The sequence below is a fragment of the Pyrus communis genome, chromosome 17 (assembly GCF_041283825.1).
Source record: "Pyrus communis isolate YQ-2024b chromosome 17, ASM4128382v1, whole genome shotgun sequence".
Classification (NCBI taxonomy): Eukaryota; Viridiplantae; Streptophyta; class Magnoliopsida; order Rosales; family Rosaceae; genus Pyrus; species Pyrus communis.
This window is the reverse complement of record NC_142581.1, coordinates 3,389,015-3,414,885: the sequence shown is the minus strand read 5'-3', so window position 1 is coordinate 3,414,885 and position 25,871 is coordinate 3,389,015. Positions and strand designations below refer to the sequence as shown.

Below are 25,871 nucleotides of genomic sequence, written 5' to 3'. Positions count from 1 at the left end.
CACAACTTCTCGTCTAAAGTAAACATTTCCGCTATCTTCTATTAATTAATAACTTACTAAATTTTTAAGAATTAACAAATTTGTTATTTCGCTTAAACTTAAAACTTCGATTTCATGTCAAAGTAGTTGGCAGAAAAATTTGTAAAAACAGTTGAAAATCCAATGAAGACCAAAAATATGAAACTCCAAAATCAATCATATGAAATCCCCATTTTGCCCCCTCGGAAAGTGACTTTCACCGTCGTTTCACCGAACTTCGATGGGCGAATCAGTCATTTGAGGAGGAACTAATTAAGATTAGTAAACTTGATTAATACGAGTTGATGTTGATGGTGGCGGAGTGAGTGGAAAGTCGGGAAGCGTAGCGAGAGAGAATAAAGACGAACAGGTAATCCCTTTTTTCGAGTTTCTGGGTCTTTGAGACTGCAATTTCGTCAATCCAATTCGAAGAGACCCTTTACGCCTTGCGTATTTGCGACTTCAATTTCGGGTTTAATTTTCTGTAACTCTCTCCCTCTCTACTTTCTCTCGCTTGTTTTCTGTATTATGTGTTTGTGTTGAATTGCATGAATCTTTGATTGTTTGTATAATTGTCCAATTCTGTGATTTTATTGGTATCGGAGATCTTTTGCAGCTGGGTTTATTGGGTTTCTTTGGAATTAGGCAACCATTGGAAAAATTGGGGGAAAATGTTACAAAATTTGCAAAAATTGGGAATTATTATTATTTATTCTGATTGAAGGTTTTACTGATTGATTTGTGCGAGATTGGGTTTCTGTTTCTAATTTGAAAGTGGGGTATTTCAATTTCCTTTTTTTTCTCTGCTTATATTCCTCAAAGTTACTGTTACTGTGTCTTGGGATTTTTACATGACTGATGTATCGAAATCGAGGATGGGCGGGCAATTCTAAGATAGATAGCTTTTTTATCTTGTGGTGTGTTGGAGTAATGGAAAATTTTTAACTTTTTATGTTGTTTGAGTGTGTGAAATTACAGATCCAATCAAAGTTGCTTACTTTTATCATTTCCTTGGCTATACAAAAACGTTGGAGTGTGAATTTCATCTGTACTTACAAACTTACAGATTAAATGTTTGTTATGAAGTATGTGAAATCAAGTGTGGTGCCTTGCTTTTCCGATCCTGGTGGGGTTTGAGTAATTCTATATGTACACTTGAAGAATCACAAACTGTTAGCTAGAGTAGAGAGCCGGAGTAGAAAGAGAGAAGGGTTTGAAATATGGAACCAGGGGCGATTAGTTGGGACAATTAAACTAAGAATAAAATAGGAACCAGTTGAAAGTGAGGATATGTATCATACAATTCTCGGGTCTTGAATGTATTCTTACGTTTTAAAAATCTATGCGGGTATATTCAATATTTTTTATTTGATCAATGACTAAGAGGTATCTTTCAAAAGTATATATGGACATTACTATGTCACCTTAACCGTCATTATATGGTGGTGCATCTCTTATTAGTTATTACATAAATTCGCTATTGTTTCTCCCCACTAACCATGACCATGAGGATGTCTATGGCTGAGAGATATCTTCTTGGCATGATATTTTGTTTGTGTTATCTCTTGTACATTTATCTGAATGTTCGATTGTGTGTTTAGATTAGGAAAATGGATGGACCTGTTGGCCGTGCTGGCAGCGGTGCTGATACTTATTTACCAAATTACAAGCTCGGAAAGACTCTTGGTATTGGTTCTTTTGGAAAGGTTAAAATTGCAGAGCATGCATTAACTGGACATAAAGTTGCTATCAAGATCCTTAACCGCCGCAAAATAAAGAACATGGAAATGGAAGAGAAAGGTCAGCCCTCTATCTTTGTAAATCGATGGATGAATTTGATTACTTGTCCTTTCTAATTAAGAGTTCTGTCCTGAATTCAGAATTTGGACTTGGTTGTATTATCTTTCCATTTTCCCCTTAAATTTGATGCAGTGAGAAGAGAAATCAAAATATTGAGGTTGTTTATGCATCCTCACATTATACGACTCTATGAGGTCATTGAAACACCATCCGACATTTATGTCGTGATGGAGTATGTGAAGTCGGGGGAGCTCTTTGATTATATAGTAGAGAAGGGTAGGCTGCAGGAAGATGAAGCTCGTAACTTTTTTCAACAGGTGATTTGTCAATTGTCTTGTTGTATTTATTCTACTATTGTTTTGCTTCTTATATGAGTTAATATTTTTTTTGGCAGATAATATCTGGCGTAGAGTATTGTCACAGGAATATGGTTGTTCATAGAGATTTAAAGCCCGAAAATTTGCTTCTGGATTCCAAATGCAATGTGAAAATTGCTGACTTTGGTCTGAGCAACATAATGCGTGATGGCCATTTTCTCAAGACAAGTTGTGGCAGCCCGAATTATGCTGCTCCAGAGGTAAAAAGATTGCAGTTAGATGTCTTTTAAATTATTTTGAAGTAGTTTGCATACATTATTTTCGTATCTTGGCTTGATTTCTCTTTCCAATGATGCATCTGTTTCATCTTTCGTAGGTTATATCTGGCAAGCTGTACGCTGGGCCTGAAGTGGATGTGTGGAGTTGTGGTGTTATACTATATGCTCTTCTTTGTGGCACCCTTCCATTTGATGATGAAAATATTCCAAACTTGTTTAAGAAAATAAAGGTATTGCTAGATCTGGTTCTTTTGTTTACTATAAAATTGATATTTTAGTTTTTATCAGATATATTTTCCTTTTGTTTTCGAATTATATTAAGATCTAATTCTGTTGTGGCTTTTGTGTCCACTGACAATCAAATTTTCCATTCACTATCTATATTAAACAAGCTATAGCATATCATGAATCAAATAGTTATATGCTTGCAGATTAGTTATCTGGCCTAAGCCTACGTCATTTTGTCTTCAGGGTGGGATATACACTCTTCCTAGTCATTTGTCACCTGGTGCAAGAGACTTGATTCCAAGAATGCTCGTAGTTGATCCAATGAAGCGAATGACCATTCCTGAGATTCGAAATCATGCATGGTTCCAGGCTCATCTTCCTCGTTATTTAGCTGTTCCTCCACCAGACACCATGCAACAAGCAAAAAAGGTTTCCTTGTATCTTCTGTATTGCAGTTAGAATAAATGTTCTGGTTTGTTCTTCAAGATGTGCCAAGTGATATTTGCCATGTTGTTTAAATGGAATTGTGAAATATTTCGGTTTTTTGGTCCATAGTTTAATGTACTGTATTCCATTTTTTTCTCAGTTTTGTATTGGCATGTCCATATTGTGTTTGTATTGCACGTTTTTATTTATGCTGCATAGACCAGTGCATGTGCACAAACAATTTTCAAGATTGCCATCCACATTGGTTGTTTTTTTATGGTCCATTGTCAGTATTTTGGCCTTTTTATTGTTGTGATGTTTACTTCTTTTGGGGAGGACTTGGGATTTTGTCTTTTGGTTACATGATATTATATCATAAGTTCTGAAGTGTCACCCTTCTTTATGCAGATTGATGAGGAAATTCTTCAGGAGGTAGTTAAGATGGGATTTGACAGGAACCATCTGGTTGAGTCTCTTCGTAGTAGAGTACAGAATGAGGTTTGTACCTTAGGAACCCATCCTCTTGATTTTCCAACTGAGACTTACTATCTGCATCATGTTTCAGGGAACAGTTGCATACTATTTGTTATTGGACAACCGTTTCCGTGTATCCAGTGGCTATCTTGGAGCTGAGTTTCAGGAGACTGTGGTATGTGTCATCCGTTTTCGATATTATACCGTCAGCTTGGTTAGAAAATAAAATTTTCTCTTTTAAGGCCAAAGACTCAGCCTGTTGGCCATAATCTAACAACATGAAAGAAGAAAGAAGTTAGGGGGAACTTTTACAGCATTTGATACAGGAATATGATAGATTTGTGAACGAACATAATTTAGGCCAAGATTTACGTAACATGATTGGGGCAAATTTATTCAAAAGCTTGAATTGTTTTTATCAAGCTCATCATATAATCTTCTCTGCTGTTCAGTTTCTGTTAAGACTTGGCACAATTCGTGTTTCATTTTTATTGATATGGTCCAGGAATGTGGTTTCAATCGTATGCAGCAAAGTGAGACTGCTGCTTCACCTGTTGGGCACCGCCTTCCTGGATATATGGAGTATCAAGGAATGGGTTTTAAACCACAGTTCCCTGTTGAAAGGAAATGGGCTCTTGGACTTCAGGTTAAATTTCTTTGGCTTTTGGATAAGTATTTATTATTTGGGAGCAACTCTTCTAGACGTTAAATGGAGTGAAGTTCAAACTTTAATATGATTGTTGTTGATCTATTGCTGCCTTTTATTGCCAGTCTCGAGCACATCCTCGTGAAATAATGACAGAAGTCCTTAAAGCTTTACAAGAATTGCGGGTTAGTTGGAAGAAGATAGGACACTACAACATGAAGTGTAGGTGGGTTCTTGACAATCCAGGTCAAAACGAAGGCATGATCGACAACCCTGTGCACGGTAACCATTATTTTGGAGATGAGTCCAGCCTCATCGAAAATGATGGTGCTATGAAGATGCCAAATGTGGTCAAGTTTGAAGTGCAGGTAAGAGTTTCTGTTAGATCGCTCCCTAATCCCATACTTTTTCTAGTTCCATTCAGTCATCAATCTACCATTGTCTTTGGTATCAAAGGAGTTCACTGCTCGAGCATCTGTCCAGAACATAATCCTGACATATTTTGCCGCTGTTTTGGGTATTAACAGCTTTTCAAAACTCCGGCGGAGAAGTACCTGCTTGATCTTCAGAGGGTTCAGGGTCCGCAGTTTCTCTTCTTGGATCTTTGTGCTGCTTTCCTTGCCCAACTTCGTGTCCTTTAGAGGTAGAGAGCTAGGCCTTCAACAAGTCCTTTGTGAATCTATCGTGATGCTCGGGAAAAAAAACCTCGCAATTTGTATATATAATCTGTCCTTCAGTTTGTGCTGCTGTACTTATTTCCGTCGCATTCCCCAGTTTTATATGGGTAATCGTTTTGTTATTGAGCCAGTGTTCAACACTGGCGTTGGCCGAGTTATTTCTAGTTTGGTATTTGAAGTGGGTCTGTCCTGAATTTTCCTCTTTACGAACACAAATTAGTATGAAAGAAAGAACCGACCTCCTTTGGAGAAATGCTTTAACATATCCTTACAATTCAGTGTATTTCAAAGTACTGTAATTTATTTAAGCAACAAAAGCATACAGATGCTCTGGTTAGAAAATGCGATAATGAGATAGAGAGTCAAGTCAAAAAGGGTAAAGGAAGACTTGGAAAGATTTTGAAAAAAACTTACAGAAAAGATATAGAGTACTTGAAGTTAACGGGAAATTCGGTGTTAAATCGAGCGTAGTGGCGTTTTAGAATTACACAGTTGACCTTATTTAGTGGAATAAGGATCTGTTGTTGTAGTTGTAAATCATTTACCATCATCAATCAATTCAGGTGAAACGTCTACATCAACTGCTGCCTGCTTGTTATCATCTCTTGTGGTGTGCAAAAGAAACAATCACTTGCAGTGCGGTTATGCTCGTCTAAGTGTTAGCTTCTACACATGGATGAAAAGTTTGATATCTAATTATAATTGGTCAATAACAGCTCTCGATAGAGATTTCATTAACTCTCTGAATTGCTTAGTTTTAAAAGGATCTTGCAAATTATTAGTTTGGGTTGTGTTTGTCTAACATGTGTTTTCCCTTTAGCTTATGTCCAATACACACCAAACAAAACCTCAAAATTTCCAAATTATTGAATCAAATATACAACAAAACCTGCTAATTTATTTTATTTGTTATATTTTTTTAAAGAATTATAGGAAATGATTTTTGTACTCCTACACATTGGAATAAAAATAATAAAAAAGGAATTAAGGGGCAAAAACAAGACAAGGTAATGAACACTGAAGGAAAAAATATGAGTTGAGGAAAACATATTCCTTTATTATTACTTCATCGGGTCGAAGTTTGAACCCAAAGTTCGAATTACATAAAATTCACTATTTCTTTGAAATATATTAGAATATCAGAAAATATTGCAAAGAATGGAATTCCAGATTGATGTGTGGAATCAAATTAGAGCATGAATTTGGTAAAAAAAAAAAAGAAAAAGAAAGAAGAAGAACTAATTAGTTGACAAAAAGCAGATTGGCGGCAGATCAAGTGAGCTCCAGAGTGACAATTCACCATCACCACTCAGAGAAACATCCATTGATGAACCCTGCTCCTCCTGTTTCGAATCATTTCGTTGGTGTTCCCCCGCCGCCCCCACAGTAACAACAACCTCCTCTTCTTTCTTGTTACCGCACGCTCTCTGAAGGTTGCTCAAACACTCAGACACCCCTCTACCTTTCCCATTCCCATTCACCGATCCGATTCTTAACTTCAAGCACTCGGGAATCCCATTGAAGGCGTAGAGAGAAGCCGAAAACTTCCTCTCGTACTTCATTCTCTTCATGGCGGCTCTCAGCATCGAAGGCTCGTCGGTGTAGCTCTCAGCCTCCAGAACCGGCTCCTCTATCTCCTCAGCAATCTCGAAAGGCGATGGAGAGTAGCAGTTTGAGTTGGATGCTCCGATATCATCGACAAACTGGAAGTCTATAACTCCAACTTGATCTCCGTTCATTTCCTCTTCTTGTTCTTGTTCTGGATCAACATCTTCCTCCGATCCTTCTGCTGCGAAATTTGCATCTCCGCAGCTGTAAGTCTGTTGCACCAATTCACTCAAGTTACCGTACTCTATGTGATCAGTTTCCTTGTTAGTTAAGCATGACTCTAAGCTCGATGTCATGTAGTCAATGCTGCTTGCACTGATATGATCAGTGATGATGTCATGATTGTTGCTGCTTGTGATGTAGTAATCTTCGGGATCGTTGAGGAAATCCGTGTATGTTTCAGACAATTCGGTTTTTGCTGCTTGTTCGTGAAGATTGTTATCGTGTTGGTGGTTGATGATAGGGAGAGGAGCAGAAGAAGGAGGAGAGCAAGAGTTGGCGTTGTTCCTTGCTTTCAGCCTCTGGAGGAGGAGGTTTGTGATCTTCGAGGGGAGCGCCGGGGTTGAAGACGGCAAATGGGAGCAAGGCCAGAAGTTGGTTCGGGTGTTGGCACCGCGAAGCAAGCAGGCAGCCTCATCGTAAGCTCTAGCTGCTTCCTCAGCAGTGTCAAAGGTGCCTAGCCAAACCCTAATTTTTTGAATGGTATCCTTGATCTCGGCCACCCATCTTCCAGAGGGTCTTTGCCGGACACCAACAAAGCGCTTTCGCGCCCTACGTGCTCCGCCTAGCTCGGCGACAGCAGAAGCTTCCTTCACCATCTCATCCCAACCCATGGTTCCCTCACTTGAAGTAGCGCTGTTGTCTTCCACTCCCTCACTAACTTTTCTCTTCCTTGCCATTTCTAGCTACTAGCTATTAAGTTCTTTTGAGTTTATGTTTTGTACTTGCAAGTGATTGATTTAATTGAAGTTGGAGGCTTTGATGCTAATGTGCATATTTATATGCGGGGAATAGGAAGATTTTTTCACAGGATTGAATATGAAATCGTCTTATAGCGTTTGTTTTTATCTCTTTGTTCTTATTAATCTCGGGCAATAAACAATAACCTAATTGAAAGAGACCTGCAACTGTTAAATTTGACCGAGCCAAAGATGCCAATATGATCTCTCTTCTATGCTATCAGTCCAATGATCATCTCTAGAAAAACTCATTTAATTAAGAGATTGCTTAGTCGGGTGTATCAAACAAGTTACCAATTTATCATAAAGACGTTATTTGTTGTCATAACTATTGATTTGTTTGACACATATGATCGACTAAACGGACTCCAAGTGAAACGAATTTTTTTAGACATAATTCTTCGATGATCATCAAAAGAATGAATTATCCCGATTATCTTATGATCTGATGAAACGATGTCACATTAGTTAAAAATAAACTTTCCTCCTTCGAGAAGGACGAGAAGACTGTTGTTATTTTAAAAATATGTATCACAAAATTAATTATATGGAATTGTGAGCTTGAACTAGTCGTATCTTCTTTTACATGTATTTTATATGTTTAATAAACTATATTTTATAAAATTAGTGAGTTACGTTTTAGCACCAAGGAGATAAAAACATAGAAGTAAAGAAAGGGACTAATTGTACCCTTGTATTGAATATCTGATGAAAACAATTACAAGTGCATCATCAGCATTGAGCAAAACAATTAATCAAATGATGCTGAAGATGGACAACAAATGGAGCCTAATTAGATCAACATATGTTTAGTGAGCTAATTACAATTAGGGGCAGAAGATCCATATCGGTACAGGATAATTATATTAATTAAACCAGCTTAGAAAAAATTACCACCAAATTGATCACCACCCTTATTGAAAGTCATCTAAGGCAACTACGGGTTTATTTAAGTTCATCTACTAGAGGAATGAATATCTACCAGAAGTATGTGATCTAATATCCTGACAGATAAGGTATTGAGTTTCTACTCATTCGTTCTGAATTTAAAACTCCACACTTCCCTAGAAGAAATCCTGAAATGATAGATTAATCAAGGATACGGAGGAAGTCTGGTAGGAGAGAAGACAGAGAAATGCACAAAATGACATACGAAATGAAAATATAAAACTAGAAATGAAAATCTACTTAAAATTGTTTTTAGATTTTTTGTTTTGTACCATTCTATGTACATTTTTCTATATCTTTCCACCACCGTTCTGCTATCCTTGTTCACCCTTCCTTCCCTCGTTGCATTTCCTTTTATTTCTAATAAAAAAAGTGAAAAATAGAAACTAAAAATGAAATGATTATCAAACAACGCATAGAGTCACATTTGAATTTATATACAATAAGATTACCTTAATACAAGGGGATTGCAGCACAAGTGATCGAAAGAATTCATCCTTGCACGCAAGATCACTTATCCAATTCTCATTTTGAGTTCTCCATCCCACAATTTTGCTCGTATAAAAATAATAATACTAACACTAATAATGTATGTGACAATGACATTTTCATGAAGAGTAATGTTAAGTAAATCATTTTTAGACCATAAACAATGTGATGTGTCACAAATAAAAAATAAGCACGTTAATTAACGCTTAAATAATAATATAATCTTCAACAACCATGTCATATGATATACAAAATATGGTTTAAATCGATAGTCTTCTTAATTACCAGACCTTTTTCATGAAATACCGACACTAAAGGCTCATTTGGAAGTGTCTTTAACATGACTAAAAATGATTTTGGTAAAATCTTTTTGGAATCAATCCTTATTAAAAATACAAGTGAATCTTGTAAAAGTACTTGAAGTGCTTCCTACAAGAAGCATCAGTTCTTTGAAGAAGCATTTTAAGTATTTTTAAAATCTAAAATCATTTTTTTTAAAGTACTTTAAATCATTTTAAAAATATTTTCAAACGATGATTAATTTCTAAATAATAATTTGACAGTTCCAATTTGCTCTTCCTATCCCAACCAAAACTAACACAATGGATCCAGATTTTCTCCTAAAGCTAAAGCCACTAGCTTTCTTATGATGGGACAAAAATTAAGGGGCAAACATTCTTAATTTTTTTTTTTTTTTAATCTTGGATGTGACTTGTAGAACAACGCGTTTTATGTCACTTTCATGGCCATATAAGGTCAAAATTTACATTGCCTTGGGTAAATAACCTCACAGTAAATTAACCCTACTAGGCTAATCATTCATGAAAAAAAGTTAAGAAGATCGATTTTTACAAAGCCACCCCTACAAGGAAGCATGTCCAGCCCACTCTAGCACATATTTAATTACAAGATAAGTGTAATTTGAATATATTATTATATAATCATGTGTTTTTAAACAAAAGTTGTGAACTAAGTCTCAATTTTAATTAGTTTTTTAAAGCTATGTATAAAGAAACTATATTTTTGTGGCATTTTTAACGGTTTTTTAGCTAAAATGGTCCATAAAATTGACATAACTCTTTACTTTGGTCTTTGAGATTTAAAATCGATAAAATTGATCCTTAAGTTTATCCACCAATCATTTTGGTCTTTTTGTGAAAAATTTCCATCAAATAAGGAAAAATGACAAAAATACCCTCAAATTTTATCAAATCATTTTGACCCATTGTTTATTAAGCTGAGGGTATTTTTATCATTTTGGTTATTTAACAAAGATTTTTCACACAATGACCAAAATGATTGATGTTGGATAAATTCTGAGACAATTTCTATTGATTTTAAATTTCAATGATTAAAATGAGAAATTATGTCAATCTTATAACCATTTTAACTAAAATGTCTTTTTCTACACCATAAGCTTCTTAAAAGCCATGTAAGACATTTCAGAGATGTTATGGGTTCCGAATAACCGTTTACGATCCTACGTTCAAACTTTCCGAAAACATCAAGATTAATAATTATCATTAAGCCGTTATCAACTTTGTTGGGTTGGTTAGTATTAAGAAGTTAGCAACTTTGTTGGGTTAACGGTTGATTTGACATCTGAGAAAGCACAAATTAGCAAGAACACACCAGTGAAGAAGATTTAAGACAAAAAACAACTATGTAAACACAAAAGAAGAAGCAAAAAAGGGTAATTAAAAAAGATCAGGTAGCAAATCTAACGGATTGTATGGCGGCCATGGACAAAGGAAGAGATGAACAAGTCCGAGGCTGCCGAATCTTTCGATTGTTCACATTTTGAAGTTAACCATGAAACCATTAAAAATTGAAAAATAAAAAGAAATGCTAAAGAGAATCTCTGAAAGTGAGGTTCTCTATGGAGAGATTTTTCATATGTCTGGACATAAAACGGTACATCACGCGTTACTATACAAATGATAAGATACTTGTTTAAAATATTAACAACTTAAAAATAAAACTTCCCTCACTTATATAATGACACATAATGTGTCACTCATGTTTTGGACACAATGAATATTTCTCCTCTTCATGGACTTTCTGTCACCTCATAGTTTAAAATTAATTTCCGTGCCAACATTATAAACTACTATGCAAGAAATATGAGATTGTAGAGAGTTCATAAAAAGTCCGATTTTTTAGAGAGTCTACTTAGCATTTCTCAATAGTAATTACCTAGATTCTTTAAAATCTAGGAAAGTATTTACAATAAATTGGTTACAAGTTTCCAATAGAATTAAATCTGAAGGGATACGCACTATATATACAATAAATTGTATTTATATCTTGGCTTATTGCATCTCTTTTTGTCTGTTTAGTGTCCATGCGGTTTTATTTTTTATTAAAAGTTACATGTGTATTTTTAGGGTGGTGTAATCTACACACCTATTTTTCTTCTCACAAACCTCATTTCATTTCCGACCGTCGAATCGAATAAATTTATGAAGATCAATGGACAAAAAAATTAACAATGATGTGTAATAAGTAAAAAAATGTGTGAATAGCACTACCTTATTTTTATTGTCTATTTAATCTATTTATTATTAGAAATTATAACCAACTCTATTTTTGCACAATTTACGGGCAATATTTCTTTTTGTTTTCTTTTTTTAGTACATCTTTCTTATCAGTTTAGCATCCATCCAGTTCTAGTTTTTATTGAAAGTTACAACCGGCCCTGCTTCTGCACGAGTTACGTCACTATTCCTTTTTCCCCTTATGAAGAAGAAAAATATAGATTGTACTGCACTTAAGGTTCGTGGTGCTGCCATGTCTGCATGTCATGTGTTCATCAGCCTAATTAATTTAAATTACAAAGAACATTATTTAAAGTTAGCATGGAAAGGGTAGTTAATAACATTGCGTCAAGTTAAACCTAAATTTTTTATCATCCTAACGTTTTCTAAGGGACATTTTGACATTTGACCTAAAAAATAAGGGTACATTTTGACCAAAAAAAGTTTTCTAAGGAACATGTCAATAGCCCTTTGTTGTTGCTCCACGTGGAGGCCAGAAAACAAGCCAAATGTCAACATCCTTAAGCCTCCAATTTCTAAAATGTAGGCTGTTTCTGGCAGAGGGGACACGGCCCAGAAAATTAAGAAGGAAAAATAAAAGTGTGACATAAATCACATAAATTATAGGTAAGGTTGACAAATGTCAAAGTCGTACGTTAATAATCTGGAAAAATGGAACTGTTCCAATCTTCAACAATGTTGTAGAAGGGGGGTTTTGAGTTGACAAATGGAACATCAGAATCAGCATGTTTTGGGAATTGGTTGCCAAAAGTTAGTTAAGTTAGTTGAGAGTATAAAAATAAATTTTCTGTGTTGGGATACAACTGTAACTAATATCTAAAGCTAATCACATAATGTCGTGCAATATTTCATGTCTAAGAATTGGAATATCATTCAACACAAATATTTATGCATGAAAATACACGTTATTCAAACCGCATATATCAATAAAGATGTGAAAGATTACTAATATTACAACGACAATCATTACGATAGTAACAAATGTTTAACATACAACTCTACTTCTCGAAATCAAGGGTTTGTTTGGAAGTGATTTTGGAAAGCCAGGATCACTTCTAGACGAGAGGTGCTTCTCCAAAAAATTCACATGGTTTACAAGCCTAACTGAAAGATCACACTCTTCACATTTTACATGAAAATACAGACTCACCACACACAATCTTACCTACATTTTTAGCCAAAACTTCTGCCCCCGTATTCGCAGCACAAGCTGTTTCGTTCTTCGTTTTTTATTTTCGTAGAGACAGGTAAGTTCGGTTTTATGTAACGAGACAAACCCCTTGCTTCAGACGACGGATTGAAGAAGGGGAGACCTGTATCCATCAGTGCTCCGCGGATGCTGCATTGGCAACAGAGCTGGATCCCTGTAAGCAGTGGTTAACTTTTCATAAAATGCAGAGATTGTGGGATCCTTCTCGTCTTCTCTATCTTTCTTTATCAAACACTGCATCAAAACGCGGTAATGAGGTTCTTATATACACGCCAAATCGTCAGCTGAGATATATATTCCTTAACTTTTTCATACAAGGAACCATATTAATGATAACCAATTCGATGTCATTGTCAGATATCGATGGTCTGATGAGATAGGGTATATTCAGGGTAAAAACCAGATTTGGAACATTAACTAATTATAATTCCGTTGCAAATGAAATAAACGAAAAGTTGATAGCATTAGTACCGACATACCTCAGCTGGATAGTCTTGGAATATTGGAAGGAATCGTTTGCGGCAGTACTCATTGAAAAGAAGCGTGAGAATCGGAAGAGGAATAATCAAACCGGCCGCTAAGGGGATCTCTTTGAGCCCAAACATTCCAATTGCAATAATGTGCATCAGCACCAAGGAAAAAATTGTTGAATTGTGCACCGTTGGCCAAAATCTTCCACCCGTTTCATACTTGGGTTCATATACATTCAGAAACTGTTCAAAATTGTCAATATATAACATCAGAATAAAAAGAACCAAAACTTGTTAAATACAACAAAATTTACAATAAAACTTCGATCAATGACCAAATATATACTTAGATTGTACAAAATATGAAGTAATGTCAAAGTGTCAGCCTACTTTTTGAGTATAAGTTAGTAACTCAACTGAATAGGGTCCTATATGTGCTTCTAAGATCACTAAAACGAATTGCCAAAAATTCAAGACATAACAACAAAGCGAAAAATTGACCTTGCAGAAAGCTTTCCTTGTCTGAGGTTTGACGGTGCAAGAGGAGTTTGGGGTTGCACCAATTTTTTAATTTATTTCTCATTACCCTAGCACCAATATTTAGTCATGACACAACCTACATTTTGGAGTTTCAGTCCGATCCATTTGAAACGCTAATAGTTACTAAGAAGGACCCAATAAGTTGCATTGGGAGTTTTCAAAACATGAAGTTGTATTGTGTCCTTAATACCAACTTCCCACCACCCATGTCCATCTTCTCTCTAAATTAAATTATGGTTGGTTTATTATAGTTGAAATTAATTTTTATACAATGAGAGAGCATCAAACTAACCTGGTTACGGAAGATTATGTATCCCAGGCAACAGTAAACCATGAGGAACGGGAGAATTAGTGGAGCGAGGAAGAAGTATGTCAATCCGAGGAGTCCAAAAAAGAGAACTTTAGGAATTGCACTGTGGTATGGAATTGAAGGAGCTTCAAATTCATCATCTTTTCCTGAAAATGGTCTTTTTATGATGCTCAAAATCAGGCGAGTCACGCGGAAGAGTTCTGAAGATAGAAGGCTGGTCCATCCAGATGTCACAACATATGCAATGAAGAATGATGCCTGCATCCAAGATAACGACTCTATATAATAACTTCATCATGAATTCGTGATGCAAACAATTGGTTTCAAAAGTTAAAAATATAGCACATCAACTGAATCTCAAGTTCACCTGACAAATATACGATCATAGAAGTACCACTGGTTTTTTATTGATAACAATTCTTCACATTATCACCAACATTATAATTTGATGATGATCGACGATAAGTTTTTCAAAAGTTACGGATCAGGAAAAAACTGACCAGGAAGCAAAATTCAAATTTCCGGTCTTAACATTGTACTTTAAACAGTTACACAACGTAATGAAGTTGCAAAAAGCAACTAAAAATTAATATGATTATTCTAGCGAGAGAATGATACATGCTAACATGACGTATGTATTTTTACCTGTGCCGGAACAGCATCAGCAAGTATCCCCGGAATCTTTTTGGGCTCAAGAAAGATTTCGAACCCATAGAGAAGTGTTCCTGATAGTGTATTTGCCAAGAAAACATTCCATATTGTGAACCCCAACATCTTGCTGCATGCACTTTTTTGTATCTGACTGAAGGAGATGTATCCTTCCAAGGAAGACAACATTATCATGACGGGTGGCACAAACGACATGAACAATTGAAGAATAAGACTTGGAAGATATCCTGTTATGACTGCACTGACAACTGTTCTGCAAGTCAAGAAATCGTACAATTCAGCAGATGTCGTAAGTAAAAGAGTCAATTAGTAAAACTGATAAATTTCTACTTACAGGTCCAGTACGCTTGTCAGAAACGGGAACCAGGTTTCCAACTGATTAAGATTGGTAAGGCCTTGCACTACTACAACTGGAATGAGGAATAGAACTGTAAGAGCAGTATATGCAACCACCACCACCAGCTTGGAGATCCATCTTTTTATAAAAGATGCTGAAAAGAAGGGCCAGTGAACATCCTGGGGCTCCGGAGCCCTCTCGGTAAGCCATTCTATGGGATTTTCTCCTTGCTGAATGTGAAAAGCTACTGCAGCACCAAGCCGGGACTTGAACGACACAAAGGCAGCTGCAACGTCCTATAATTAATATTTTTTGGGCATCATGGAACAAATGCATCAAATTTCATGTTCATATAAATCAAACAATTTCAGAAAAATCTATTGGAACTATGATTTTTTTTTTCCTCTAAAATTCCACCTGTCTTTTACAAGTCAACATGTGGGTATGCATGTTTATTCATACAATTCCTAAAGCTAACATAACAAAAATAATAAGAGGATGATTGTGCGTTACTCATTTCTATTATATTTCCCAGATACTTCTGTTTCACCTCTCGCGTTAAACATTTGCTCAATGAAGTCTTAAGCAGAGGAGAACTTCTTTAATACCATTACCAAACAATTACTATCACTCTCTTGAAAAAAATAATAGTACGAATACCTTTCCTGCCACTGACGTTTGCTCCATTCTCACATTATCTTCTAAATCATCCAATTTCTTTCCATAGTAGTCTAAAGCATCAACTTTGCGTCCAAACAGCCCCCAACAGCCATCACGCCTTAATCTTTGCTGAGTATTAGTTTCTGATCTCAGTCGCATAAGCTTTCTGTATAGTTTCCCTGCTTTACTCTACAAAGAAAAGAAAATGAATTGTTCACATATCTCATTGATAGAGAAATGTTAACTGCTACAGTTTTTGTTCAAATGCTGTCTGGTGTGATGTTTCAGAAACCCAAAAAAATACAAGTATGACGGACACCCAGGCAGTGTGGGATGAAGCAAGTAGAAAGGGACTCTGAAGTGTGACGTTTAATAATCTAAATAGAATACACATAATAATTACAGAAGCACCAAGCAGGGACTAAGAAAACAACCAAAAAATTAACTCGTTCGGGCTTAGCCTGATACTCATTGAAAACTATTTAATTAAGTAATTAAATGTTCCAAAAGCTTAGCCTCGTAAAAACTAAAAAGTCAACCCAATAAATATGACAGAACTCGAGAACAAATTAAGTCATAAAGATTTCGTTTTTCAGCAAAGAATAATGAGGTATTAAGGGTACATAAACAGTTCTATCATGTCTTTGATTATCTGCCACATTGTCAGGATTATCCAATAAAGAATGCAATCGAGCATAGGCACATGTCAGGATTATAAGTGAAAAACAAATGAGGTCTCACACTTATTTTCCAAAATATTCAAAAATACACTCCCACAATCAATTCTGACCCCTGTCGGTGTGAGGACAAAAGATTAAATCTATAACAGATACTTACAGTGAGTCCTTGGAGTTTGTTAGTTCGACGAACCACTGAATGTGAAAGATAAGTAGAAGGATAATTCTCTGTAAAAAAACTCTCAACAGTCTCACTGCAGCTGCTCCCAGATGATACAGGAACAGAACGAACTACTACCGTAAACTGATTAGGCTGAGGTTTGGATGAATAGAAATGAGCAATTCTTTTCGATGAGATATAGCTATACTCCTGCAGTTATAGTCATGAAGTTAAAATCACAATTGATTATTTCTTTTCGATGAAACGGAAAATTGTGATGGAATAAGCCATGAAAGAGAAACAAAACAAAACTTACATAATAAAGGAGATAACAGACAAATCCGGTGACAATGTATGCTGCACAGAAGTGAACCCATAACCTTGGGAAACCAAAATTAATTATCAGGGTATCTTCAGAATAATTTTACTGTGCTTAATATAAATATAATAAAATGTACTTGAAAATGATGTAGCAACAACAATGAGGAAAACAGAAAACTTCACATAGACGTACTTGATGAAGTTATTTTGAACAACAAGTGAGGAAGTTATTTAACCGACAGAAGTCCAAATCTCGTCTCCCAGAGAAATTAGAAGACACATCAGAGACCTATATCCAAATGTCAACCTATGTGCACACTTTTTTTTACTTCTTTAGCTTTAAATGTTCAAGCACATAGAAGAAAAGCATACAACTTGGTTACAACCATTGGCAAGGGGAATCCGGTATGTCCTAGGTTTTTCACTTTGAGTGCCTCGCTAACTTAAAATGCCATAAATTCGATAGAATTGAATTCCAAAGAACGGGAAATCACTGCATTCGGGGAACAATGTGTAGAAATATGACACTTCAACCCAGTTTAGAACAGGCAACAACCAAAAGAGTATAACAGACACTGTTCAAATACTGCAATTTCATGTCAAGTTAATAACTTTGGTCATCAAAATTTCCCACAATGAACTAATAATTACCATTTCGAGCCGGCATTCACATTCGAAATACTGAAGGAGTCCAATGACGTGCTGGGCAAATCCGAAATATCCAAATCCCGGTTCAGCTGGTCCCCCAGAAAATTTATCGGAAGCAGAACCAAAACCCCAACAATCCCAGCAAACCCAAACACTCTCAAACTGCACCAAAACAAACAAACAAACAAAGCACCCAAAATTAATCTAAACACACCCAGCAAACCCAAACACTCTCAAACTGCATCAAAAGCTCAAAACAAACAAAACCCAACTCAAATATACACCCAAAAATACTCTCAACACACCCAGCAAGCAGCAGATCACCATTTTTCTACCCCCACTAACCTGAAGATAAAAATGCGCATGAAGACGACAGCATCCAAGCTGGTGACGGACAGAAACTCGTCCTCAGAGGGCTGCCACGCCCTCCTTACCCAGCCCGCCGTCGGCAGCAGCCGCTCGAAATTGAACCCGTTGCTCTCCTCCGACGCCCCCTTGGCCGCCAACGAGCGCGGCGAATAGACGCGGAGGTTGCTGGGCTGCTTCTTGAGTACTGAATACAGAGTGAAGAACAAGAGACAGAGGGCGAGATTGATTCCCACCGACGTTAAAAGCGCCGAAACGAGCATTTCTTCCGAGGAAATCGATCGACTTCAAATGGGCAGATTTCAATTTTCGAACTTTGATGGAGGAAAGCATTTGTAGATTAGGATAGTGATGAACTTCGAGCAGAGAGAGCTGTGGGTCAGAGGGAGGGCGAGGGGAGGGTAGGATGGGGATTTTGCGCCTGAGAGTTGTTTGCTGTTCTTCATTACCGACTTCTTTTTTCCTAAATTGACGATTGTACCCCTGTGTCCACGTTGGCTCCCGCCACGTTGCGCGTTTCTTGCGGATCAGTCCGGAGGGGATTTTGATAGGGAATCCGCGACAGCCAACGAGGGACTGTCATAATAAGGCTTACAAGTCGTTATCCGATGTAATTAAAGGAAATGAAGGAATATGTCGTGAGATTTTGCTTGGCAAACGGATCGATTATTGGGGACGTTATGTGATTGTCGTAGGTCCATCACTTTCATTACATCGATGTGGACTGCCTCATAAAATAGTAATAGAGCTTTTTCAGACATTTGTAATTCGCGGTTTAATTAGACAACACTTTATTTTGAATATAGGAGTTGCTAAGAGTAAAATTTGGGAAAAGGTTTCGGTTGTATGAGAAATACTTCAGGAAGTTGCATGAGGTTGCAATTATTTGATATTGAACTAGTTATTTATGACGTTGAATCTAAGACATTTTACTTAGAATGTGAAAATAAGCATGAGAATATCTCTAGGTCATACGGCTTGTCTGCTAATGACAATACGTTGTGTAATTAACTAGAAAGATATGAAATGTGAAGCGGGTAAAATAGAAAACGACATGTTAATTAGTGAATGAATTTTGGGTTTTATATATATTTAGACATGGTATATTAGGGAATCAAGTTTGAGTTTAAAGTCATTTTCACACTATATTTACTTACTGAAAATAAGAATTGAAATTTTGATACTTCACTTCTATGTATTTACTAAAAAAGTAATTTTCACCTTGAAATCTATAATCAAGTACTTGAAAATTACGAATCAAATCATAAGGGACTAGTTGAAGAAAACTAAAATTTCATCATAAAACTAAACGACAATATAGGGAGGAGTCCAATTAGTTAGAAGCACATGCAAAGTCTCTTATTTTTTAAATGTAAGATTCATACTCTTAACATTCTCTCTCATGTATGACGAATTTTCAAGCCTATCACACAAACAACATAAATTGGGTGACGTGAAACACATGTGACTATTGGACTTTTCATATATAACAACTTATTCTGATACCATGAAAAAAATTCAACATCTACTATAAAACCAATTAGTAATATCACGAGTATCTCAATTAGTGACAGGCACATGCAAAACCCTTTTTTTTTTTTTTCGATAAGAAATTCATTAACATCCAAATTTAACAAGGAGGTGCACACAATATTAATACACCAACGAACCCTAACCACAGCGTCACAGTTGTAAGCAAGAAGGGCCAAGTGTAGCGACCGAGCATCCAACGGCCAGTGATTTTATCAGAAAGTGCGCACAAAATTAATACACTAGTTGGCTTCCTTTTTCGCGCACATTGCCGTTTCGATCGCTTCGAAAGCAAAGCAACACCACCACCACCACCACCTAGAAGAAACATTCAACACCCGCCACCGCCCTCAGCCGTCGTCTCTGGCGATCCATCTGAATCTCCGATCTCATCAGGTCTCTACCTCCGATTCGATTGATCTCAGATCGTTCAAATTCTTATCATAATCTCCAAATTCGATCAATTTAGGGCTTTATATCTGAATTATTGCTGAAATTGTGTGATGGATTGAATGCAGAGAGAAATTTAGGGAGAGATGAGCAACGTATTTGAAGGGTACGAGCGCAACTACAGTGAGCTCTCCGCCAACCTCACTAAAAAGTGTACGGCAGCTGGTGCTCTCGATGGAGGTCAATTTTTCTCACTTTTCCTTTTTTTTTTTCTTTTTTTTTTTTTTTTTTGTGAATTTAGTGTATGTGTGTGTAGTTCCCTGTATTTAGATGATTTATTTTGTTTATAATTTTGCTGGTGTAATGGATTTTAAGGATAAAGTTTGAGTCTTTTTGTTGATTTAAGCATGAGGGTGGCATAAACCTGATGGATTATTGTAATGTATGTATTCAATTTGCCTTAATCACGCGAGAACCAAGTTCTCGTTATGATTGGTTGGGATATTTGTATATTGGATCACCGGACTGTTAAGTTTCTAACTGTTACCGCTTTGCCGCAAAGTTATGCTTCTTTGTTTGATGTTGAAAAGTTATTAGTAGCTATAGGCTTAGCGGTCTCAAAAGATGGTGAAAGTCATTAGGCTGGTAAAGCTTCCACCAGCTTGAATTATGCATAATGTGTTAATAATGGTTGTTTTAAAAGTGGACTTCTGCAATTTAGAGGAGAAAACGGGAAAGAAAAGGATTGAAATTACTCGAGGCAATTGGATCAGATCTTGAATTGTGCAGGATGTCTAATTTGAGATTGTGCTCAATTTAGACTCTAAATTTCTTCAACATTTGAATGGCATTGAAATGGATGGAAGAGGAGTTTATTCTGAATTTTTTTGGTTGTTGAATATTGTAGCACAAAACTGAGCGCAATGGTGTTCTAGGATTCATACAGCCAACCCTAGTTAGTGGGATAAGGCTTTGTTGTTGTTGTTGTTGTTGAATATTGTAGCAACACCCACTGGAAGTTTGTGAGTTGAGTATACAGAGGAAATGGTTTTTAAGTCATTCATGCGGTATACATTTACTGAAAACACGTCACCTTCAAATTTCTATACATACGAAAATGATGGACTTAAGATTAATATCCCAAATTGTGCTTGTTGGGGGGTTTTAACATGCTTATTCTCGCTTATCAAGCCAAGTGATACTGACATTTTTGTAAACTATTGCCTCTATTCTAATCTGCAGAACAAAAGAAGCAAAAGATTTCTGAAATAAAGGCTGGAATCGATGATGCAGAATCTTTGGTAATTGATCGAACTATTCTCTTTGGGAGGATTGTTTTCTGTTATTTCATTGTACTTGGTACTGATGTGATGTTTCTTAAAAAATTTCAGATCCGAAAAATGGACCTTGAGGCAAGAAGTTTGCCACCAAATATTAAGGCTGTGCTTCTTGCTAAGTTGAGGGAATATAAGTCGGATCTGAATAATCTGAAAAGCGAAGTTAAAAGACTTGTGTCTGGAAACGCATATGCAACTGCCCGAGATGAGTTGCTGGAATCAGGCATGGCTGATGCTCTGACAGTATGTCTAAATCCTCATAACTTCCTTTTATGTTTCGAATAGTTATTTTAAGATATTAAATGTGATTCATTATTTGGTAGCGAGTTCGTGATGGATCTTGATATGTATTTGGCATGAAACTAGGAGTTCTACTTTTTTGAGGAAGATTTCACTTCGGTGTGCTACTTTAGTTATCTCAATCTAATTCGCTGGGTTGAGCAATAGAATCAGTGAACATGATCAGTTCTGGTTTGACATGATGGTCACTTCACTTGCTAATTTCAAACAAAGATTCTTGAAAGAAGCGTCCTTTAGCATTAATGTATCTCTACTTTTTATTGAGAAGCACAGAAACGATGAAAAGTTGAGTTACTTTGAAAATTGTTCTTCGCTGAGCACTCTCTTTTTTGTTATAATGATTAGCTTTTCCTCTGTTTCTGATAAATGATGATACTAGTGTTTGCTTTCTATGACATAAAATGAGTATCTCATGCCTTCTGCTGAATCTGCTCTAAGTACTCATCCTTTCTTGATATTCTGGATAAATGATTTTACAATACTTACTGACGCGTGAAACTTAAATAGGCATCAGCTGATCAAAGATCAAGGCTAATGATGTCAACCGAGAGATTAAATAAGTCCAGTGACAGAGTTAAGGACAGCAGAAGAACCATGCTGGAAACAGAAGAGCTTGGTGTTTCAATCCTCCAAGATCTGCATTCACAGAGACAATCTCTGTTACATGCTCATACCACGGTAATTACCGTTTCAGGCTCTGTATTAATTTAGGGTTTTTTTAACAAATCTTTCCGCGAGCAAGTTACTTTTCCATCTTTCGCTCTCTTACATTTAGTGGCGGTATGCACACCTTCTCATCCTTGAGTAATGTTTAAAAATATACTGATTTCCGTCTGGATTCTGGCCATACCACCTTTAGAACATGATTTACTCAACACCTTTCGGGCATGATTTCCTTTAATGGCAGTGCATTTATCTAACTGTTTTTTCCTTCGATTGCAGCTTCATGGAGTGGACGACAACATAGGGAAAAGCAAGAGAGTCCTGACTTCCATGGCGAGGAGGATGAACAGGAACAAGTGGCTTATTATTGCAGTTATCACCTTTCTTGTCATTGCGATCGCTTTGGTCTTGTACTTCAAACTTAAATAAGCCAAGACATTTTCTCTTGCTAAGCTTGTGGGTGTTTCGAACGAAACAGATTTTCATTTTTTCCTGATTCTCCTTGTTTTTCGAGTGCAAATTGAGTTTGTCAAGATGGAGATCCTTGATTGTGTAGTAATGGAAACATATTGATACGTTCCAAACATTCCTTTTTTGGTTGTGTAACTTGTGCTTACCATTACCGGACGTGTGCTTTACTCAACTCATGATTTGGATTAGGACATGTTGCATACAGCTAATTAATCGTAAATCGGAATTTTGGCATTTGAGCTAGACAATACTTCCCACCTTTCCGGTGGAAAAGTGCGACCAGCAGCTCTCTATATTATGTTTGGATAAGGGAAATAAACTTGGAATTTGGATAAAAGTCGGAATTTACAAATTGACATGAACCAATTCCTTTGTTTGGCTTCATAAATATAGAAATTTAGAATTTCTGCATGAAAAAAACTTGAAATTTGGGACCTTCAATTTCCAAGTTTAAATTCTATGTAAATAGGTGTCATTTCCCAATTGATATGATTGAGAGTTTAAAAATAACAAATTTCATATTCAATTCCATTGTTTTTTTAGGTTGACCAAACAAGAAAATTCACAAATTCTAGAAAATAAAATCTCATTATTTCAATTACCGACGTTTTAAAATTCTTTAGTAATCTTAAATTTCTTCATCCAAACATAGTGTAAAGGAAAAAATGGGAGGTCCTAGTTTGATACTTTGAGAATCTGTTTAATGGTAATCACAGAAGAAATGCAATTCCTAACTTGCCTCCTCCGTGCACCAAAAGAGTGGAAAACGGTGGTTCGTCACTGCTTACCCCTCTTTTTTAAGGAAATGAGTAAGAAGGTAAGTCATCTTCTTGTAAACGTGCCATCATTTTTTCATATAAACGTGATAATTGGAACTGTTCATTTTTTTTTACTGTGTAAACGAAACGTGAATAAGAGTCGGTTGTGAACTTATGTGTACTGTTTGTCCAAAATTCCAAACATAAATTAGCCGGTCTCAGCCTCTCTCATATGAGATGGCCAACCGACACTGCCTTGACATCACTCCCCACCCGCCACCTCCGTTCTCTTTTACGAGGATGCACGCGTCAATCCTCCGTCGACGTCGGAAAGAAGCTCCACGCCGCCATTGTCACCAGCGGCCTTGCCGCCTCACCAGACTCATTCCTTCACAATGCCCTCCTCCATTTCCACGCCGCACACGGCAGTCCATTCTCTGCACGCAAGCTGTTCGATGAAATTCCCCACTCGCACAAAGACGCTGTGGACTGGACCGTCCTCATGGGCTGCTTTGCCCGCCACGGAATGCTCCAATCTGGGCTTCGTTTGTTCGTCGAAATGAGAAGAGAAGACGTGAAGGTGGACGACGTGGCCATGGCTTGCTTGTTCAATGCGTGTGCTCGGCTGGGCAATGCTGAGGTTGGGGAGCAAGGGCATGGGTTCGTGGTGAAGGTGGGTTGGGATTCTAGTGTCAAGGCCTGCAATGCGGCCATGGATATGTATGTCAAGTGTGGCCAATTGGGTATGGCGAGACGGCTGTTCAAAGCAACGGGGGAGCGGAGTGTAGTGTCGTGGACTGTGATTTTGGACGGTGTGGTTAAATTCGAAGGCGTGGGAAATGGGAGAGTGGTGTTTGATCAAATGCCTGAGAGAAATGAGGTTGCTTGGACGATTATGATTGTTGGATATATGAGTATGGGGCTTATCGGCGAAGCTTTTTCGCTTCTTGAAGAAATGGTTTTCGTTTGTGGTTTGGGATTAAATTATGTCACCCTCTGTTCGTTTTTATCGGCATGTGCACAATCGGGAGATAGGGTGACGGGCAGTTGGCTTCATGCTTATGCTTTAAAGACTACGGTGAATGAGATTGACATCATGGTTGGCACATCATTGGTTGATATGTATGCGAAATGTGGTAGAGTAGACACCGCGTTAAAAGTTTTTGAGCAAATGCACCGAAGGAACGAGGTGACATGGAACTCTTTGCTCAGTGGTTTAGCAATGCATGGAAGGGGTAAACTTGTTTTGAATATGTTTCCTCAAATGCTCGAAGAAGCCAAGCCAGACGAATTGACCTTTGTTGCTTTGTTGAGTGCTTGCAGCCACTCGGGCCTTGTTGATCAGGGCCGGCATTACTTTCACAATCTTGAATCTTATGGCGTAACTCCAAAGATAGAACACTATGCCTGTATGGTGGATCTTCTAGGAAGGGCTGGTCATTTGGAAGAGGCTGAAGTCTTGATCAAGCAAATGCCAATGCCTCCGAACGAGGTTGTTTTGGGTTCCCTTCTCGGTTCATGCAGAATCCACGGAAAACTAGAGCTTGGTGAACGTGTGCTGCAAGAACTGGTTCAATTGGATCCCCACAACACAGATTATCACGTCCTGCTTTCAAACATGTATTCTTTAGGAGGAAAGCAGGACAAGGCATACTTACTGAGGCAGGATCTTAAGAATAGGGGTTTAAGAAAGCTCCCCGGAATAAGTTCAATTTATATTGGTGGCCAAGTTCATCAGTTCAGCGCAGGAGATAAGTCACACCCGAAAACAATGGAGATTTACATGAAATTGGATGAGATGATACGAAGATTGAGATTGGCAGGCTACATCCCAAATACCGGTTCTCAAGTTTTCTCCGGCTTTGACAATGGAGACGATGATGCAGATAAGCAGGAGGAGATAGAGCAGGCATTGTTCCGCCACAGCGAAAAGCTGGCAGTCTGTTTTGGGCTTGTAAGCACGAAATCTGGCTCGCCTCTTTACATTTTCAAGAATCTGCGTATATGTGTAGACTGCCATTCGGCTATGAAAATAGTTTCTAATGTGTATAACCGAGAGATTGTGATCAGAGATCGGAATCGATTTCATTGCTTCAAGCAAGGTTCTTGTTCTTGCTCTGATTATTGGTGATATGTAAACAATGCAAGTGGTGATCGATTTGATTTCTTTTTGGCTTATTTTTTAATTTTGAAGGAAACCCTTTTGTCGCTTATGAAAAATAGTGAACGTAACTACCCAGTCTCATTTTGAGTGGATTTTTTAATCCTAATGGGAGAAGGGTAATTTGGGTATTGTGAAAACTTCACCCTTTCTCCCTTTATTTTATAAATAAAAGGAAAATTAATGAAAAACGCTAGAAAACTTTGAGTTTTATAAGGACAAAATAAAGAGTAAAATGAATAGTACCAGGTTTGACTTTTTAGTGTAAAATTATGGTTTTTCATTAAAGTGAACAATAGACTTTTTGTTAAAACTCCCGTATATAAAAGGATATATAATGAACAGAAACAAGAGAAGATTGCAAGAGAAACCAAAAAAAAGTATCTACTCTATTCATTTAAAAGTTGTCACATGTATATAAGTTAGGTCCGTTGACTAGAATATTGTCCTATTTTGCATCAAATTTT

At 36.9% G+C, this 25,871-nt stretch overlaps 5 protein-coding genes across 10 annotated transcripts; 3 read left to right on the top strand and 2 right to left on the bottom strand.

Moving 5' to 3' along the window:
- The first annotated feature begins 248 nt into the window (after positions 1-248).
- On the top strand, positions 249-5,127 carry LOC137708215 (SNF1-related protein kinase catalytic subunit alpha KIN10). 6 transcript variants are annotated; one of them, XM_088689489.1, is made up of 11 exons: positions 249-388; positions 1,620-1,818; positions 1,951-2,135; positions 2,213-2,395; positions 2,512-2,643; positions 2,885-3,070; positions 3,476-3,565; positions 3,633-3,716; positions 4,071-4,187; positions 4,313-4,555; positions 4,715-5,127. In XM_088689489.1, the coding sequence occupies exons 2-11, from the start codon at positions 1,629-1,631 to the stop codon at positions 4,826-4,828; spliced, it is 1,524 nt and encodes a 507-aa protein (XP_088545615.1). In that variant the 5' UTR covers positions 249-388; positions 1,620-1,628; the 3' UTR covers positions 4,829-5,127. The 6 variants fall into 6 exon arrangements, with proteins under 6 accessions (XP_088545615.1, XP_068303340.2, XP_068303343.2 ...); XM_068447239.2 differs by having other exon boundaries at positions 4,047-4,187; XM_068447242.2 differs by having other exon boundaries at positions 262-502.
- Positions 5,128-6,068: 941 nt separating this feature from the next.
- Positions 6,069-7,371, bottom strand: LOC137709256 (uncharacterized). The gene has a single exon (XM_068448348.2). It carries the CDS (start codon positions 7,369-7,371, stop codon positions 6,103-6,105), a length of 1,269 nt encoding a protein of 422 aa, XP_068304449.1. The 3' UTR covers positions 6,069-6,102.
- A 4,960-nt stretch (positions 7,372-12,331) lies between these two features.
- LOC137707862 (hyperosmolality-gated Ca2+ permeable channel 2.3) lies at positions 12,332-18,410 on the bottom strand. Its single transcript, XM_068446791.2, has 10 exons — positions 17,774-18,410; positions 17,432-17,590; positions 16,776-16,839; positions 16,460-16,669; positions 15,623-15,811; positions 14,960-15,258; positions 14,602-14,878; positions 13,939-14,214; positions 13,116-13,349; positions 12,332-12,870 (listed from the first exon to the last, which is right to left on the bottom strand). The coding sequence occupies exons 1-10, from the start codon at positions 18,055-18,057 to the stop codon at positions 12,712-12,714; spliced, it is 2,151 nt and encodes a 716-aa protein (XP_068302892.2). The 5' UTR covers positions 18,058-18,410; the 3' UTR covers positions 12,332-12,711.
- A 1,104-nt stretch (positions 18,411-19,514) lies between these two features.
- LOC137708268 (vesicle transport v-SNARE 13) lies at positions 19,515-22,620 on the top strand. Its single transcript, XM_068447309.2, has 6 exons — positions 19,515-19,720; positions 19,843-19,954; positions 20,957-21,015; positions 21,106-21,294; positions 21,859-22,029; positions 22,294-22,620. Exons 2-6 carry the CDS (start codon positions 19,861-19,863, stop codon positions 22,441-22,443), a joined length of 663 nt encoding a protein of 220 aa, XP_068303410.1. The 5' UTR covers positions 19,515-19,720; positions 19,843-19,860; the 3' UTR covers positions 22,444-22,620.
- Positions 22,621-23,351: 731 nt separating this feature from the next.
- Positions 23,352-25,421, top strand: LOC137709438 (Pentatricopeptide repeat (PPR) superfamily protein). Its single transcript, XM_068448527.2, has one exon. The coding sequence runs from the start codon at positions 23,476-23,478 to the stop codon at positions 25,372-25,374; it is 1,899 nt and encodes a 632-aa protein (XP_068304628.2). The 5' UTR covers positions 23,352-23,475; the 3' UTR covers positions 25,375-25,421.
- The last annotated feature ends 450 nt before the right edge of the window (positions 25,422-25,871 follow it).